A 20187-nucleotide genomic window follows, 5' to 3' on the forward strand; every position below is an offset into this window, starting at 1 on the left:
TACTTTCCACTACTATTTCATGTCTTTTAGGACTACAACTAGTAGTGGGCGATTGGTGGCACCGAGTGCAGGATCCAGGTAGTATTTTTCCCCCTCTCATATGTATTTGACTTGCAGTGTACCTGGAACAGCACTCTGCAACCTGTCTTGCTGCCCAATGGAGCATCCTTTAGGAAGTGCTGTATTTCCTGGTGCCAGAGGCCCACCACCTCCTCATGTTGTCATGCGTTCATAGGGGGTTATTCTGGTTCAGTCGCAAAGGCAAATTCTTTTGCAAATGGACAAAACCATGTGCACTGCAGGTGGGGCAGATGTAACATGTGCAGAGATAATTAGATTTGGGTGGAGTTTTACTTCAAAGTGAGATCTATAATGCAGTGTAAAAATAAAGCAGTCAGTATTTTCCCTGCACAGAAACAAACTAACACCCAAATCTAAATCTCTCCACACGTTACATCTGCCCCCCCCCCCCTGCAGTGCACATGGTTTTGTCCATTTGCGAAGGAATTTGCCTTTGCAAGTGAACCAGATTAAGGGCCATATTCTAAAAGCTTATGTTCGGTGCAGCTCCTGAGTTCATCATTTGTCTAAGTTTTCAATTTATCCTTTTATATTTACTTATCAACAAGTGTCTTAATAAGAAACATAATTCCTAACCTAGATGGGGTTATTACCTCCATATGTTCTTTACGTTCTCCTTATGAGGAAGTCTAGCAGATCTGCGCCTTTTAGCAGTGAGCCTTCCCCTGCCCATAGACAGGAGCTGACTCCATCCGGGTTATTTGCTATTAAACCAGCTGTTCTGTGTACGTTGTTTAGCGACTATTGGCAAATAAAGGGCACCTTGCAAGCTGTTTTGTTGAAATGCAAACTAGTCTATGCTTGCATGAGCATGTATAATTATTTGTATGTTTTATATGGTTTTTGCTCTGGTAGCGAACAACCCTTGTAGTTTAAACTACTAAAAGATCTTCCCATTGCTTGTTAAATTTGAAGGATTTTTGTTCATCTGTTGCATTGTATGAAATAGTTCCTCAGATCTCACACAAATAAGAAGAACCATTCCATAATGTCAGCAAGAATTCTGCAGTCTATTGTTGATCAATGTGCATAAAAATGTGCATCTTAATGAGTTTTGTAATCAAATATGTATGGAATGAATCATGATGTGAAAGTGTATTCATATGTGACAGCGTGGACATTGTATAACTTATGACTGCATAGACCATAGGCCTACTAACATTGGCATCAATGGATTATTCTCCGCCAACCCACCTAAATGAAAACAGGCTTACCACAGTATTTTTTGAATGCTGGTATACTAAGGACCTTATTCTGGTTGACTCGCACGGCGAATTCCCCCGCACACGTGCAAATGGATGTTTAGCATAGACATCTATTCGCAGCTTGCGTGGAGGAAATCATTGAATGATTTCTGCAGCGCTCGGAGACCTAAGACACCTCTATGGTGTCTTAAAACTGCGGGTACCCTGTGCGTGAAGTGGGCAGGCTTACGGCTGCCCAAAATACATCTGTGGGAATGTTTGAAAATTAGTAATAATTATTATTATTATTTATATGGCGCCACAAGGGTTCTGTAGCACCTAACAAAGTACATAAATAAGTGAGTAAAACAAGAGAACAGTCATTAAAAGTACAGGACAGTGCAAGACAAGTACATGGTTTATAAACGTCTCTGTATCATTGGCCATAGCACTGATATATGCAGCAGAGATGCAGAAACCAAGGGATAAGTGCTGTTAGAGAGTATGGAGTAGGTCAGGCATGTCCAAACTGTGGCCCCCCAGCTGTTGTGAAACTACCCATCCCAGCATGCCTTGCAATAGTTTTAGCATTCCCTGATAGCAATACTGTGGCAAGGCATCGTTGGACTTGTAGTTTTACAACAGCTGGAGGGCCATAGTTTGGACATGCCTGGAGTAGATGATAGTAAGGGAATGCAAATCAGATGTGGGAAGAGGATCCTGCTCATGACAGGGGTGACACAGTAATGAACAGAGAGAGTGTTAGGATAAGAGGTGGGTAATTCTGATGAAGAAGTTGGTCTTGATAGTCTGTTTAAAGTTTTGTAGAGAACTAAAGAGGCTGAAAGGGGGCCAGATGCACTAAGCTTCAAAAGTGATAAAATGGAGAGTGATAAACAGTCAGCCAATTAGCTCCTACCAGCCATGTCACAGGGTGTCAGACAGGAGCTGATAGGTTGATTGTTTATCACTCTACATTTTATCACTTTTGAAGCTTAGTGCATCTGGCCCAAAGAGAGAGAGTTCCAACAATAAGGAGCAGCACAGACAAAAATAGTACTTTGTTACCCTATACATTTTATAAATATCTTCTTTGTATTATTCTAATCATTTTTGTAGCAAAAATAAATAAATACGGAGTATGACAGGTGAGGCTCTGCCTCCCCCGACTACATGTTCCTGGTCCAAGAATGTTGCAAAGGTCATACAGCAGTGATACATAATAATTTTAATACAGTAGTTATGTTTGTTCTAAGGAAAATGTGACTCCAAAAGTGGTACTAAGGGTTTATCACATTATGGCTCATTTGTGAGCCATATGCAATCTCCCTCTCATTATCACATACGCAGTGACGATTCTGGAACTATGCCAGAGGCTAGTGCACATGTGTATGTCTCCTGGATATTGGAGCCGGCACTATTTTCCCAGTGATATCTCTGTTGCTCATGTCTACAGCTAAATGAAACCAGAATCATTTACTAATACTCCATTCACACTGACAAGCTGGGTTGCACCTGGGATTTTGGACCCAGCTTGCCAGCGATTTCACATTACTCATCGGGAGGTGGGGCCAGGACGGAGGCGCCTTTACAGTACAGTGAACGGGACCCGGGTAGCGTCGAACTGAGTTACCCATTCACACCTCCCCTGGACCCGCAATTGCCCCGAGTCCAACCCTAGTCAAAACCTCGGTTGAAATACCCGGATGCTGGACCTGGGACCATCTTTCAGGACCCTTTCACACTGACCAACTTCCCAAGTTGTTGCGCGTTCATGTGCAATAACCCAGAAAATATTTGTCAGTGTGAAAGGGGTATTAGTGAATAAATCCCTGCAGATTCTGGCCCCAGCCCACACAAGTGTCTTTACAGTCTCATCTCCAGAAAATTGTATACAATAGGGCACACTAATATATATATATAATATCTCAAACTCATACCCCCAGCTGTCCCATGAACTTTGTTTTGGGACCGCCTCACGGTCCCGCTGTGAGGAGCAGTCGAAGTTCCCCTATAGAGCAGGGGGGAATTGATGCTGTGTCTATTCAGAGAGACAGAGGGTCTGGGTCATAGAGCACTGGGCATGCCCCCATAATGATGAAAATGAGAGGCGTGGTTCGTAATAGAGTCATTCTTGCAAAGCCATGCCCCCTTTGTCTGAGGCCACACCCCTTTTGGGGGGTCACAGAACCTTTATGTTGGGAGGTATGCAAACTCCCAGTCTTCTCGTGAAACCAATGAGCACAGCACAGCCTCACTTGGGGGGGGGATGCTCTAAACAAGAAATGCGGTAAAAACCCCGTTATCTGGGTTTTTACCACATTTTGGGATGCTGTAAGCATCCCCCGGCGGGTTAACGCGGCGGGGGGCTTCACCAGAAAAATCTGACAATGCCCCATAGAAGCCAATGGGCTTCTACCGCATCCCTCCGCCGCCCCGCACCGACCCCCCGCCACCCCACATCGCCCCCTCCCCCCTTACATGTGTCCGGGCAGCACAGCGCAGTGCTGCCCGGACCTGTGACCTCCTCCCTGCACTGATCCTCTTCCGGGTGCAGGGAGGAGGAGAGCCCGGCGCAGCATCAGCAGCGCTGGGTGTGTGAGGGAGGGGGGAGCCGTCGGGACCTGCTGGGACCCGGCGACTCTCACCGCAAAGGACAGCTCTTAACGCAAGAGCTGTCCTTTGCCTTAATTATCGCATATGTTACAACATATGCGATAATTAAATATGCGATGGGCGGCGAAGGGGGGCGGAGATTCTTAGAGAATCTCCCCCCCGAGTATTGTAATAGCTTTTGTATAGTGTAGTTTATAGTAGAGTGTGTTCGGTAAGTTTACAGTTTATACCTTACTATTTCAAACGTCTCCTTCTCCCACACTTGAAATGGTTCTTCATCATATGTGATTTATTCTGATTTGCCAGTGAGTTAGGGCAGGATATTATCAGATCAGGTTAGAGAAGGAGCAGAATTAGCATAGGAAAGAGAAATGTTACTTTGATCCTTGTTTAATACAGTTTCACGCTTTTCCCATCTTACTGTAACTCTCTGTCAACACTCTCCGACTTGACACAAAGGCCGGATTCTGTTCCAAGAGGACTCCATTTCAAGCTTTTATATCAAAGTTTCTGTATAAACCGAGATGTGACCCAATAAAACTCAGCCCATAGTTCCATCTTGACACAAAGTGATCATCCTTTGAATAAGATTTTTTTTTCCAGAGTATTTTATTGCAGCAGCAACATTGAGTGAAAAGAAGCAGAAGAGCGCAGATAGGAGCTTACAGGAAGCCATATGGCCCTTATAAAAATAACAGAATGGAAATGACTCAGAAATATTTTTACCTCTCAGGCTGGGTGTCCCAGGGACAGCAGTGACGCAATTATCAAGATGGAAAATTGTCTTATTCGGTTTGTAATCACAAATTATATATGGTACAGCATTGAGACTGCCCTACAGAGAAAATATTTGCAGAAGAAAAAGGCTGCCGGAAAAACACTCTCTCCTCTGATTATGTGTTACAGACAGCTGACCTCTGTAATTATAGGTCTTACCTCATCCTGTGGCTGAGTGCAGGGACCTTTCTAAAAATGGGGTATTTTACTTTCAAGACAGTTGGACTCCTCTCAAAACCACCCTAAACATCTAAGGTTTTATTGGGTATGACGCATTATTTCCAGCTGCTAATTGCTTTTGCTATCTGGGCAGTCTGGGCACAAGGCTTCATAGTTAACATCTCTGCATAAATAAATAAATACACAACACAGTGCACAACTGAAGAACAAAACAATATCCAGTCCTGGGCAATGTTATGTATACTTTTTAAATATAGATCACTAATACCCCTTTTACACCTACAAGCCGGGTCGCACCCAGGATTTTGTACCTGGCTCCAACCCAGGTGCGACCCGGCTTGTGACCCCTTTTATACCCGGCAGCATAATGCCGGGCGGGTGATGTCACTGGAGGCAAGATAAGAGAATCTCCCAGCGGCAGCAAGTACAGTGAACGAGTCCCGGGCCGCATCGACCCATTTTACTCATTTACACTGCAAAGAGAGCTGGGTCAAATCTGTGTTCAATCCTGCTCGGTACCCGGGTTGAAATACCTGTTCATTTCAAATGTGAGCGTTTACACTGCCTTCAAACCTGTGTTTTTCCCCGCTCCCGTGCATTCTGACTGTCAATTCATTGACCTCAGAATCCCCACTGTAAAATGCCCGATAGTCAGGATCCCAACCGACAGGTGCTATTCTTCCTCGTGGGGTCCACAAGCCCACAGCGCGGCAAGCACAGCAAATCCGCAAGGGGCTTCTCTGCGCTCACCTCCCTGTCGGAATGACGGCCGTCGGGATTCTGATATCAGTATAATGACCGTCTGAGCCGCATACCACATCCAAAATAATAGTAGCAGCAATTGCTAAAAAAAATGTTCACTAAAACTACAACATTTGATCCGTTTTATCACTTGCCCAGTAGCAGTGGTATTCTCAGCTGCAATTTGAAGTTCCCAAAAATGCTGCAGATGGATTTGTAATGACTTCCGGAGAGAATCTCTCCTGGGTCTGTACTTAATATGCTGCTCATCCATCGCAGGAACAAAGGGGCTTAAAGTCTTCCAGAGAAAGGTCCGCACATGGAATAAATGGCCATAAAAGCAATGTCTGGACCTCACAGGTAAATGTCACACAACCTGCTAAATAGATGGAGTACAGATGTGTGAGAAGAGGACATGGAATCCATTATCCTAAGGCTCTCTGGGCGGGAGAACAAGAGATCAGAAGGAAAACATTAAAAAGAAATTTAATTACAGGATCAGGTTTAACTCGGGCAGATTCATTTAGTCATGAGTACTGGATGTTTTGTTTTACAAGCCTGTGTTTTATTCCTCTCTTTCTCTCCTTTAAGGAAGCACACCTTGTTCTGATTTCTGCCTCGTCAGTGTGCCAGACAGAAGTGGCAATATGACACTAAGACGGAGAGACCTGAAAATAATCGACATACAGTACTGACCTGGGTGGCCATTATATCCTGCTATCAATGTGCTACCAGTCAGCATAATGATAGGGAAAACTTGGAGGGGAGGGGGGGGGGGGGGTATAAGCATTGCTCACATGTTGCTCTGTATAAGGTGAAGCACCTGTTTATAAGCATAACTCCCAACTGTTCCGCTTACCGCGGGAACGGCTCGTTTTTTTTGGGACGTTCCCAATGGCGGCTCTTACCCTTATCCTAATTGGGGTGCATGTCAACAGTTGTTGACATTGGCACCAAAATAAGTAAAATCTCATGTGGCTACCTTGTTCCTGTCAAACTATTGCATGTCGACCTTTTATGAACCAACTTCAAAATGTTTCAAATTTGTATACTTTGCAAAAAACTAATCTATAGGATTGTCCATGAGCATGTTGGCACCATTGGTGCAAGGTACTATGGGGCCAATTCAGGCCTGATCGCTCAGGTCCATGAGCATTCACAATAGCGGGGCATTTGTTCCATAGTTGATGGAATGGGGGCGGGCATTGGGAGGAAGCAGGCGTACACCCTGTGTGCCCACAAAAATGCTGGGTGTATCCCTGCAGAGGCACCATCCCGAGAGCATTCAAATCAAAAAGTCCTGGCTTATTTTTCATTATGAATGTAGAAAAAAATCCTATCATGGTGAGTGACCATCGAATGATTTTTCTTTCATGCAGACACATGCGAGTGGATGTGACTAGGCTGTGAATAAATGCAGCGTGGCAGACGGGTCTGAATCAGACCCTATGTGTGGTTTCACATGTCCAATTTCCCTTAACCTCATCCAACTTGAAGTTTTGTTTTTTTCTGTGCCATTTCGCTATTTGAATAGTTCTCATGTGAATGAAATCAATGTAACGTGTTGACCCCAGTGGATTGCTCACTCTCTGCTATTGATGTGTTTGCCTTTGAGGATTTGTAACAACAATGAAAATATACATTCTGCACATTTTTTTGTGACAATGTACACAGTGTTGGGTTCAAGAAACCATATATGTGTGTAGTTTGTATGTTCTCTACATGCTTGTAGAAGTTTTACATGAGTGATAGAAAACAGGTTAAATACAAATACTTTTATACTGTGCTGTATACCTTATCTGCCTTGTGGTTAAGACACAGGCCCTTATTCAGATCTGTTCGCAATACAAAGTTGTTCTCAAAAATGGCAAAACCATGTGCACTGCCGGTGGGGCAGATGTAACATGTGCAGAGAGAGTTATATTTGAGTGAGGTGTGTTGAAACTGAAATCTAAATTGCAGTGTAAGAATTAAGCAGCCAGTAATTACCCTGCACAAAAACAAAATAACTCACACAAATCCAACTCTCTCTATACATGTTGCATCTGCCCCACCTGCAGTGCACATTGTTTTGCCCATTTTGAGAACAAATTTGTACTGCCATCAGATCTCAATAAGGGTCATGGTGTAAATGACTTGGTACACTGTGGGGCTTAAAGGGTAGGCAATAGGCCATCACCAGGTCCTCTAACCAAAAGGCGCTATGTTGCTCTGGTGCCATCTGAGCGGGTGCCAGACGGGGTCCCGACAGTCGGGATCCGGACAGGCATTTACCCGACCTCGGGATCCCGACTGGCAAAACACTGACAGCCGGTTTCCGACAGCCGTCGGCTATTTTCCCTCGTGGGGGTCCACGACCTCCATAGAGGGAGAATAGAATAGGTAGCGAGCGTAGCGAGCCACCGTGCCCGCAGCGTGGCGAGCACAGCGTGGTGAGCGCAGCGAGCCTGCATGAGGCTTTGTTGCGCCCACCATGCTGTCTGGGTCTGACCAGTCGGGATCCCTGTACTGTCGGACCCATCTGAGCCAGGGGTGCTGGAAAATGCATGGGTGATGGTCCATAACTTAAAAATTAGTAAGGCACTTTAGACCGGTACACACGGGGGAGATATATTGCTCAGCCATATATTGCTGAGCAATATATGGCTGAGCAATATATTGCTCAGTTTCTCCTTTTCATCAGCGACCAGAGATGGTCGCTGATGAAAAAGGAACTGCGGGGAGGGGAGCCCGGCAGTGGTAATCAGCTGGTCGCAGGAGCATGTTCCTGCGACCAGCGATCACTACAGGGGTAAAAACGGGAGCGCGCACCCGGCGATATATCGCCGGTGCACACTCCCATCGCGGGCAATATGGTCGCTTAGCGGCCATATTGCCCGCGATATTACACAAAATCGCCCCGTGTGTACGCACCTTTTGAATTTTTTTTTCCAGAAAGCACCATTTTTCCTTTGGCATTCTGTAGCCTTCTGGCAAAGATAACTTTTATATATTCCTGTCCGAAAGGCTGGGGAAAATTTATTTATTGCACTTTATTTGCTCTTTCACCTAACATTTATGTTTTTGTGTGGTTAAGGGTGTAGACCTTTATGAAGCACCCTCTTCACAAGTCTTCTTAAGAATACATTCCCCAGGGGAAAGCTGTGGCCAACACTGGGGAGGAAAGGGTATCCCTGAGCAATTAAAGAGAAGGACCTGTTAAAAAGAAGGACCTGAAGATTTCTTTTTCCTTTCATTGAGGCACCAAGCCTCCAACAGTTTTTGCACAGCACTGGGTAAATTGAAGGATGCACCTCATGTTCTAAATAAAAAATAGGAGCATAATGATCTTATGTCATTGCTGTGCAGTATGGTACAAGTGAGTTACATTCATGATCCCCATTGAAATCGATAGATACAGAACAAAGGGTAAATGAAATACTTCACATAAAATGAATTGGAGTAAATGTTATAAAATAATTGCTTAACCCTTTGAGTGCCAAGTGAATTTGTCAAAATGTAAAAATGTAACCGTAAAAAACATTTGTATTCATCATAATGACCAGTTATTTTTACCTTATGAATTTATATAACAAATGTGAGCGATGCTGTCATTTTTTAGCGAACATCTCTCACAGAGATGCTGGCAGTCAAAGGGTTAAACCTTCGTATTTCTGTGATCTCTTTTATACAGAAAGTATACTGCTTTGTTCCATGTAATTAAACAGGTGCTTTTACATATAATAGTTTTCTTTTAATAAGCACACGTCTTATTGTTTGTGCTCAGCATGTCCTACTCATGGCAGCATAATTGTATTTCTTTATTATAAACAAATTCTTAAGCTTCATACATCGATTTTATTTATTTTTTTCCAACTGAGCTAGATTAAGTAAGTAAGTCTCTGCGTGTTACAGTTCATTAGCTGGGAAACAACACTCCCTGCTTCTATTACTTCTGGTAGACAAAAGTGTAGCAAATCCCTACCCAGTGACAGTCTATAAATGTTTTGTTGCATAACGTCAAAAGATCGTACAAATATTCTGTATTATGGAGCACAAAGCGAGATAGATATTAGGTATTATCACAAATAATACGCTTCTGATAAAGGAGTGAGCAAAGATAGGCATTTAGGACTCAGATGCACAATGTAAATGTTACTAAGCTAGGGGGAGACATATCAAAGCTTGAAGAGCAATACAGTACCCACCAATCCGCTGTATGGCATCACTGAGAAGACAAAAGCACATTAGTAGGCTATGGTTTGTCCCAGTAGATCAGTGGTTCTCAAACTCAGCCCTCAGGAGCCACAAAATTTACCATTTCTAGGTCATGGATCAGGTGCACATAGGGTATGCATTCTTTACTCACTTATTTTAAAAGTTCTACAGGTGTAGCTAATAATTTCACTTGTTATGGGGAGATCTGGAAAACATTAACTGTCTGCGGTCCTGAGGACCGTGTTCAAGAATCTATGCAAACTGTGGGTCATGACTAGGGAAGCCAATCCCGGGACACTTTTTCAATCCCGGGTATCGGGATTGAAAAATGCTCAATCCCGGGATTCCCGGGATCCCGGGATTGGCTTCCCTGATTAAAAAAAATGCCCCGGCCGCCCCGCATATCCACTTACATGTGTGGCGGGTGCGGCCGGGTAGGGTGGGTTGCTCCTCCGGGAGCTGGGCAGGCGACGGGTAGGGTGGGCTGCTTCTCCGGGAGCTGGGCAGGCGACGGGTAGGGTGGGCTGCTCCTCCGGGAGCTGAGCTGGGCAGGCGGCGGGTAGGGTGGGCTGGGCTGGTCCTCCGGGAGCTGGGCAGCTACGATCAGCGTGGTGTGCTGTGCGACCTGCGCAGCGTGACCTCTGACATAGTCACGCTGCGCAGAGACGCTCTGCCGGGCACGGGAGAAGCCGGGCAGCGTCTGAGCAGGGTCTCAGACGCTGCCCGGCATTAGACTGCGCATGCGCAGTCTAATACCGAAATCCCGGGATTGGAGAGTCCAATCCCGGGATTGAAATCCCGGTGTTTTTAGGGCCAAATCCCGGGATCCCGCCGATCCCGATCCCGGGATTGGCCACCCTAGTCATGACTCCAAAGCGGTTCCTGACCATCTCATCATGGGGTTGCGACTCCATGTTGCTGACCGTTAGGCCGATGAGTCGCATTGTCTGTTACTTCAGACTCCTCACATCACTTTGTGCCTCCACAATGCTGCCATGTATGTGCAGTCTGCTGAACACACACACACTCACACACTTGAAGTGGCCATTCTGCAGTATCTTACTGGGATCCTGTAATCATTTTATTGTCTGATGGCCTCCCAGAGCAAAATAGTTTGAGACCCCCTGCGCCAGAAGCTGCATTCATGAAATGAATTATGTCACAATCATATATGCAATATGTCCCAAATATTACCTTTAATATTTATTTTCTAGAATGCTACACTGTTAATGGGGCTGATTACAGAGGAACGCAGAACCAGACCTCTTTGGATTGTGGAAAGCCTTGCCTCTTCTGGAACGAGACCTTTCAGCATCCATACAATACTTTGAAATACCCCAATGGTGAGGGAGGTTTGGGAGACCACAACTACTGCAGGTATTAAGTCACAATATTCCATGCCATGTTTGCCATTTACAGGTCAGTTTTCTTTGTCAATATTGTTGTAAAAATGCCATAAACTTGAATGACACCTCATTATAAAACATAGCTGCATTCTGCAATAAGTTTCTCAAATTGTCTTTGTTGCTGCAGAACCCAAATAGCTGTGTTTATAGAATCTTAAGGAGCATGCACATGGGGCGATTCCAGCCCCATTTCTAAGCGATCTGACTAGATCACTTAGAATGGAGCACGGATCGCTCCATGGTCCTGCGCTTCACCCACAGGGAAACAGAGAGCATGTACTGTCTTTCCTGCTTAGATCGCAGTGTTTGCCTATTAGCATTGATCGCTCAGCAAACATCGCTTTGCATCGCGGGTGTGCAGTGATGTGTGCTGAGCGATCCGCGCTAAGCTCATCGCTCAGCACCGGCTCCCCTGTTGCCCTGTGTGTACGAGGCTTTAGAAGATACTGGGCAATACTTGATTACAGTATATCCAAGCACCAAATTAGTGGTGTCAGCAGCATAATCAAGAGTGGACCCAATTCATGGCATTATCTGCACAGCACAACATCATTCTGAGTTTTTCTGTCTGTAAAATGCATTTTTAGAAGAGTAATGTTGAAGCTATTTTATCACTGAGTCTAACTTCTTCCTAGACATTGCCAGAACCATTCACTGTAATGGTTGTGTATGTGCCCTGCAGTGCTGGCATCTGTGATTGGCAAACAGAGAATTGCCAACAAAGCAGCAGGAAAAAGTGATATTTATAGACCATTTCTTGGCATCTAACACTGACTACAGCGTAACATGACAGCATGAACTTGTATAGACAGAAAAATATAGCTATTCCAGTCTGATGTTCTACTACAGTTCTTGGCTTGCTGTGTATCTGTTGCTTGGTATGTGGCCCAGGCTACCTGTCTAAACAGTACAACCTGCAACTTTGTATCCAGGATGTTCTAGTCTTTGCTTACTGAATCTATATATACATTTGTGACTGTCCTCAGATGAGGTGGATACATTAAAGTAGGTTAGGCTTTGATTGATTTGTAAGGCAGACTAGTGTAAAAAAACAACATTGTTTATAAGCTCCTGTTGAATTTGTCATGTGTTTTGTATGGTCATGTACTCAGAAAGGGTCACATGGAAATGGTGATATCTGCTACATGGCCAGCAAGCGAATGTTAAGGTGCACAACCAGCATCACATATATACGGAGAGCTGTTTTAAGTGAGACAGCCTATAAACTCCAAGGCTGGTGCAGGCTGTGTGCATAATGACATTTACATTGATGTCTGCACTTTGTGATTGTTGTGTGTCAGATTGAGATCAGCCTAAAGCTGTGTGGCATATATTCTGATTTATAGTAAGTGATTGGCTTGGGTGTCCGATGCCTCCTGCTTGCTGCTCAGAAAGGGAAAGCGGGCCCTTCCATGTCATTGCTGTCAACTTTGCATAAGACGAGTTGTCATTAATAGCTGGTTGTTTTTTGTTCTCCTTCAGAAAAGCAGCACTTGCAAAGAGCTCAGTATATGATGGTACATTGCTTGAAGCATCTGCTTTAAAGCATAGAGGAGTTTTTTTTTTTGTATGGTGGCCAGCTTATTTATTTTCTGAGAACCTTGCATGGCAGGAAAGTAGTCATTTTGCTGCACCGTTGATGTGTGCACCTCTTCCATACACTGGCAATGCTTATTCAGCCTACTGGGGTCAGACACAATCACAGGGAAAATGGCGTTATGGACATTTTCCCAGTGATTAGTGCATGTGCATTAGAGAAGTCCCTGGGAACAAAGCTTGTTTGCCATATTCTCAGAGACCAGTCGCAGATAGCAAATCTAATCCCAGAAAATCTACAGTTTACAGCGGAATTATTCAATTCATTTTTTGCTTCGGTATTTACAAAGGAAGAATCTTCAGAAGATCTCCCACAGATTAAATGCTCAGCTCTTGATTGCTCCCAAACTGTATGTTTGAGTGAGGAAATAGATTACAGAACCTAAATAGTAACAAATCTCTTGGCCCGGATGAAATACACCCCAGGATACAAAAATAATTGAGTTTTGTCATAGCACTATATATAGCACCATTATATGTGATATTCGAGGAATCAATAAACTCGGGGATGGTACCAAGGGACTGGCGCATAGCTAACGTAGTACCAATATGGAAGAAAGGTAGCAAAACTAACGCTGAAAATTATAGACCAGTCAGCCTTACATCCATTTTGGGGAAAATATTAGAAGGAATAATAAGAGATAGTATCCAAAATTTCTTAGAACAGGAGAAGGTGATAAGTAAGGCTCAGCATGGGTTCGTCAAAAAAAAAACAGTCATGTCAGACTAATTTAATTAGCTTCTATGAGGAAGTCAGTAGGGGGCTGGGCTTAGGGAAATCTGTTGATGTAATACTTCTTGATTTCGCAATAGCTTTTGACATGGTGCCTCATAAAAGGTTATTAATAAAACTAGGTAATCTAGGGTTAGGAGATAAAATTTGTAATTGGATTAAAAACTGGTTGCACAATCGGGACAGAGAGGGGTGGTAAAGGACAAACATACATACACCTTGTTTAATATATTCATTGATGATCTAGGAAGTGAGTAAAATTGCAATATTTGCAGATGACACGAAATTGATTAAGGAAATTAACTCAGGAGAGGATGTGGATACACTAAAAAGTGACTTAATTAAGCTGGAAAGGTGGGCAGAAAGGTGGAAAATGCAATTTAACGTTGATAAATATAAAGTAATTCATTATGAGAACAAAAATAAACAGGCTACTTATAGGCTAGATATAGTTATCATAGGAAATTCTGCTGTAGAGAAGGACTTGGGGGTCATCATAGATGAAAAATTTGGTAATAGTGGACACTGCTCAAGTACAGCAGCAAAAGCAAACAGAGGACACTGGCATGCAGTAAAAGGGGAATGGGTTCAAGGGATGCCAATAAGATAGTTCTTCTTTACAAGGCATTGGTGAAACCACACTTGGAATATTCTGTTCAGTTCTGGGCGCCGCACCTTAAAATGGACATAAATTGGAACAGATAAAGAGAAGGCCGACTAAGCTAGTAAAAGGTCTCAAATCACTAGAATATAAAGTGTTTCACACCAGCTTATCATATGCGGTCATTATGCAATGCAAATGCAGGAGGAAGTGCCTACCACTCCCTGCCTGCATTTGCGATTACATCAAACTGCGATACAAGAGGAACATCATGATCATCGGTTGTGGTGTCCCTCTGCGACTGCATCCTGAGAAAGTCTAACCTTACTCGGGCTGCCTGTCCCAGACTTGCTTGCGAGGCCAAGGAAACTGTGCCTTGTAAAGCAGTCCTTGGAATGGCCACTCCTGTAAAAGTGGGGTGACGCTCCGGCAGTCCCCGACCACGAATGCCTCTGCTTGTCACTCATGATTGCAGGACCCGTCCTGTGCATGTACTTAAACATCCAATGTAAAGAAATTAGCCCTAAAACATTTTAGAGTTTTAAATAATTTATGTTTTATATATAAACCACAATCACATTTTGGGTTAATCACTATACTGAAATGTTTTTTGGAAAAAATCAATATTCATAGCTATGGAAAAAACATATATATATATATATATATATATATATATATATATATATATATATATATATATATATATATATATATATATATATATATATTGAGTGATGAAGTCCCTCAACCTCCCACTGAAACATTCCTCACCCCCACCTCCATGAACTGCATCTTAGGGGGGGGGGGGTAGTCACTGGTGAAGCACCCTGTGCGCTGAATTGGTAAAAGCTGCCCTTTGATGTTGTGGAGCCTTCAGGGACTTATTTTTGTGCTGCCAGCTCCCTCTGTTGGGCCAACATCATGTGGGTTTGCCCCCAGGTTGCCCTTGTTGCCTGAATTTGTTCCCAGGCCATCTGTGACCTTTCCTGTGTCACCTGGGACTGTAGGCTACTATTTATTTGGCAGGCCATTTTGGAGCAGGTGCCCTGTGCCACCTCCACTATCCTACTGCACCTATTAAGCAGCCCAATGCAGTCTAGCTTGCTATTGTGGTGCTCCGTAAACACCACCGGTTTCTTCCAAAATGCTGGAGAGATAAGGACAGTTTATCCACAGTGGGAACGGAGGTGATTGCAGCTTCTGTGGCACATGAGGTGTAATCTCCTCTGGAGTGTGGATGATGGTGGTGTCATCCTCTCCCTCCTCTTCCTCTGTTGAATAGGCCTCCAGCCCTGCAAGTAACAGTCGTAGATCCACTGGTGATGGAGGGAGTGGCGGTGCTGACAGCACATGAGAAGGACCTGCAAAGCATTCTCCTTCCATCTAATTAACACTTGTAATGGAGAGTACATACAATCTACACTAATTTGGAACACCTACCAATGCATGTGTTTTAAAAATGATACAACTGTAACTGACAAATTAAAACAGACTACACAAAATCTACTTTCTTGGGCACTTTTAATTTTCAAAACTACTTTACATATCTGTTTCAAGGCGGCTGCAGCCAAAAAGTCACTTATGTGGTTGGCCCAAATGTATAAATGTTATGGTTGAAATGTGCATGTTTTTTTTTTTAAACCACACTTACCAGCCTCCTCTTTGTCTGTCTCTTGCCACTGCCTCTTCGGTGGCTCCATAAGCTGACACACAGTGGTGACATAAAAACACATTTAGTCATGTGGGAAAGTTATTATTCTTTAAAAGCACAATTTTCATGATGCATTATACAGTCATGTATCTTTGAATAATGTAAAAATGGCCTTCCAAACACAAGTGCCTTATAAGTGCCTTTTATAATCTCCCAAACTGATCGTTTGTTATTATGGTACCAGTGTTTTGTCACATAACCAATTAGACTTTGGTGTACAATGAAAAAACATGTCTTGTTACGAAAACAAACCCTTTCTGTCTTAGGTTGTACATACAGAATAGTTGTGTTTGCTCTAGTAGTCTGTATAGAAAAACAAACATATCTGTATATATAAAGCTAGATGATTTATTTAGGCTGCATCCGCATCATATTTTACAAGCTGGAATGCAGTGAATATGTGAGAGCTGTAGAACACAGTTTTGGTTTCGGGTTTCCTATTGTACCAACAGATGGAGAAGCCATTCTGCCAGTGCCAACGAGAGATAGTGTGCTGATAATTCTCAAATATGTAGCTGGAACGGCTTTCTTCTGTATAACTGATACCATAAACAGGTGGAACCCTGCAATGCACTGGAGGCCTGCGCTACTAATAAAGAAGCAGAACACATTTGTACGCTTTGTTGCCAATTTATTGTGTTTGTCACAGTTGGCAATTATACAGACATTTTTGAAACCTGGAGAGATTTTGTGGTATTATGGGAAAATTTCTAACACCATTGATCACATCTGCATTAGTACAATAGCCCCGGTAATTCCTTGCATAATTCACAATTATATTTGCTGTACTGTATATACCAGCCAAATACATGGTTCAACACTTACATATCTACCACTATGCATGGTGCAGTACTGTATGTGTAGTATTTCTGTACTCCCTGGGTACCTTATATTGATACATACATGTCTCCATTTTCCAATATGGAAATAGTTATATGTTGGCAAAACACTTTATAGTGGGGCCTTGTGCTAAGACAAATTATTATGAGTTTTGACTAGACATGATATTGGTATTCTGTATTCTGTATATAATATATAAAGAGAAGAGACTCTGGTGGTATTGTACACAAACCATGGTGGAACAGACTACAGTATGGGAGAGATGTACTAAGCCTTAGAGAGTGATAAAGTGGATAGAGACAAAGTAAAAACCAATCAGCTCCTAACTGCCATGTTACAGGCTGTGTTTGAAAATTAACTAAGAGCTGATTGGTTGGTAGCTTATCTCTCTCCACTTTATCATTCAAAAAGCTTAGTGAATCTGTCCCTTTCACATAGAGCTGAATAAATGTACATTCCTCCAGTTTCTCGGGAGACTTAAGGACATATTTCATAGGAGAAACAGGAAATTCGAAAATGTATAATGCAAAGAAAAATCAACACAGTTTTGCTAATCTCTTGTTGCATTCATATAACACCCATATAGCGACCAAAAGAGGGAATGGAATTTGGAGAGAGAGTTTTCTCAAAAATAGAGGACTCCAAAAGTGTAGGAAAATCTTCTTTAAAATAAACCTTATGTTCTGTAGAAGATATACTGTAGTGACACTTGTTCCTCCAGTGTGGAAGGTGTAAGCTTGAGGGTCCCTCATAGGTAAAATAATGTTGTGATTCATCTTATTTTTTTTTTTTTGGGGGGGGGGTATCCAATTTGGATACTATTTTGCATGATACACCGTTTTGTATTCAACATCTTTTTAAGGTGAATTGGATTGATCTTTTATAATAAAGTTTTTTTTTTTTTTTTTTTTTTTGGTGTCAAACAATCAGAATTTTTTTTCTGTGAAGGGGCATGCTATTTTTATTCATGTGCTTGCATCACATGAATATATACTGAATTTTTAATTTTTTTCCCCATACCTCTGGGCCTCATACGGTATGTTATGTACAGTAAGTTACTATTTTCTAGTTTTGTTCATTTTTAAGGTGCCCATACACGCACCGGTTATGCCGATGCCATGTGTGCTATGAGATGCGCGCTCCCGCGGCATCTCATCGCACAGCACAAAAAGTATGTGCTGCACATACTTTTTGTACTGTCTTTTTATCGCATCGCATGAACAACGCATGAACAACGCATGCAATGCGATGCGATGCTATTTTACCACAAAATGCATGGCAGAATCGGTGCGTGTATGGGCACCTTTACTTCTGTGTATGTACTTTGTAAGGAGCTGCAGACCCTTTGTGACACAATATAAACAAAGATTATTAATAATAATAATAATAATAATAATAATAATAATAATAATGGTACCTGCAATGATGGTATATTCTCAAAATTACCATAAGGTAAGGTACTATATGCGCGAATGCCATCTTTGTTTTAGGACAGCCTGATTCTAAGCTATTAGCTTCAGTGCACAAAACTTGAAGAAGATCCTGTAAGCTATTGGGAAAATGCGCTTTAAACAAATGAGTCGTATTTGGAACTTTTATGCATAAGAGAAAATGCTATGCTTGGGCAGCATTATGCTATAATCAGTCCATATAACAAAATACCAATTATACCCCTTTTACACCAAACCAATAACCTGGGTTATTGTTTTGGCCAGACTTCTACTTCAATACCACCACCATAACAAATGAGAATTTTTCATTCCTACTTATTTCAGTTTAAACTTTCTCTTAAATTAAATTAGGACTCTTTATTTCATGTGTCACATTTGTACAATTTGATCTTTTTATTACCAGCATTTATAATGTCCTGTATAAAATGCACTTGGACGTGCATAAGATGTCCCATTGGAAATTTAGGCAAAGGTCCAAACCTCATTACCTCACCTCCTGGGAACTTGTAAGAATACAGTAATTTATTTATCATGATGGTAATAAAGTTTTGCTATCTTTTATCCCAAGAATACCCCCTAAAACATGTATATCCATCTCTGGGCTAATTTAAATAGATCGCTTTGGGAAATGAAGTACATTGGCCCTTATTCTGGTTCAGTCGCAAAGGCAAATTCCTTCTCAAATGGACAAAACCATGTGCACTGCAGGTGGGTTAGATGTTACTTGTGCAGAGTGAGAGAGATTTGGGTGGGGTTTTACTTCAAACTGACATCTATATTTCAGTGAAAATATAAAGCAGTCAGTATTTTTCCTGCACAGAAACAAAATAACTCACCCAAATCTAAATCTCTCTACACATGTTACATCCAGTGCCGTCTTTCCCATTGGGCACGATGGGCAGTTGCCCGGGGGCCCTAGGACCTAGGGGCCCCCGGCCCAGCCCAATGGGAAAGATGGTCCGGGAATCCGCTCACCCTCGCTGGGGGATCCGGGCAGGGGGATTAGGGCGGTGGCGGTAGAGGCGTAGCGAGGGCGGTGCCGGTAGAGCACCAGCTCCGGGCGATGGAAGCTATCCTGGCGCCGGAGCCGTCCCAGCACCGCCAGCTCGCCCGCTCCATCTCCCCCGCTAGCTCCCACCGCGGCTCGCTGTGTGCGGGAGACGTGATGCTATTTAAAATTCACGTCTCCCTCTGGACCGCCAGCCAATAGGCGCTTGCGGTCCAGCAGCCAATCAACTGGTGGCTGCTGGACCGCGAGCGCCTATTGGCTAGCGCGGTCCAGCGGGATATGTGAATCTTAAATAGCAGGCGCAGCAGCACACACTAGTGCACTGTTACAGCGGGGACTGGGAGCGCCTGGGCAGCGGACAGCTGGGGGGTCCCCACTGTCAGATGTCGCGCGCAGGGGCGATCCGCGGCACTGCTCCCCTCTCGTGACAGCCATCACAGCCGCCGCAGGTAACATCATCATCCCGCCCATCCGGCTCCCAATGTGCTGGTAAGTTGTGGCCATCAGAAGGGGGACCATGCTTGAGCTCCAGTATAACAAACCTAAAAGAGGTCCAGACTCACCACCCTGGTGTTGGATGGTATGGGTATGTTGGGGACAGTGAAAGAGTAGGGTGTGTAATTAGGAGTGGTGTAGAGGAATAGGGAGTAAATGTGGCACAAACAGGGGGACTAGGGTGTATATGTGAGTAAAGCTTTATAGGGGGTCTGTGGGTGGAACAGGGTGTTTGTGGTGGGGATAGAGGGTTATGGGGTGTATGTTGGGGGACAGGGTGTTTGTGGTGGGGATAGAGGGACGTGGCAATGAGGTCTCTCCTCTTATATGGAATCAGTATGGGAATTCTGTAAGGGGCAGTAATATGGGCAATGTTTAAGGGGCACTACGAGGGGAATTATGTGTAAGGGACATTACGCCGGAAGCTGACTGGCTGCCGCACGGAGCCAGAGAGGTGAGGGTTGGGGAGGTGACTGTGGGCTCCTGGGCAAACTAATTGGGGGGGGGGGGGTCCAGTGAACTAGGTTGCCCAGGGGCCCTTCCTAATGTTAAGACGGCCCTGGTTACAT

The 20187-nt window shown here is 43.5% G+C and overlaps 1 protein-coding gene across 1 annotated transcript in view; it reads left to right on the plus strand.

Annotated features, from left to right (window-relative positions):
- KREMEN1 (kringle containing transmembrane protein 1) overlaps positions 1 to 20187 on the plus strand; it is a 156046-nt gene that overhangs the window by 41450 nt on the left and 94409 nt on the right. The window contains exon 2 of the mRNA XM_083151487.1: positions 10991 to 11153. Within this exon, the coding sequence (XP_083007613.1) occupies positions 10991 to 11153 (163 nt within the window). The remainder of the gene's footprint in view (positions 1 to 10990; positions 11154 to 20187) is intronic.

This window comes from Crinia signifera, chromosome 1 (assembly GCF_055691185.1).
Source record: "Crinia signifera chromosome 1, ASM5569118v1, whole genome shotgun sequence".
Taxonomy (NCBI): Eukaryota; Metazoa; Chordata; class Amphibia; order Anura; family Myobatrachidae; genus Crinia; species Crinia signifera.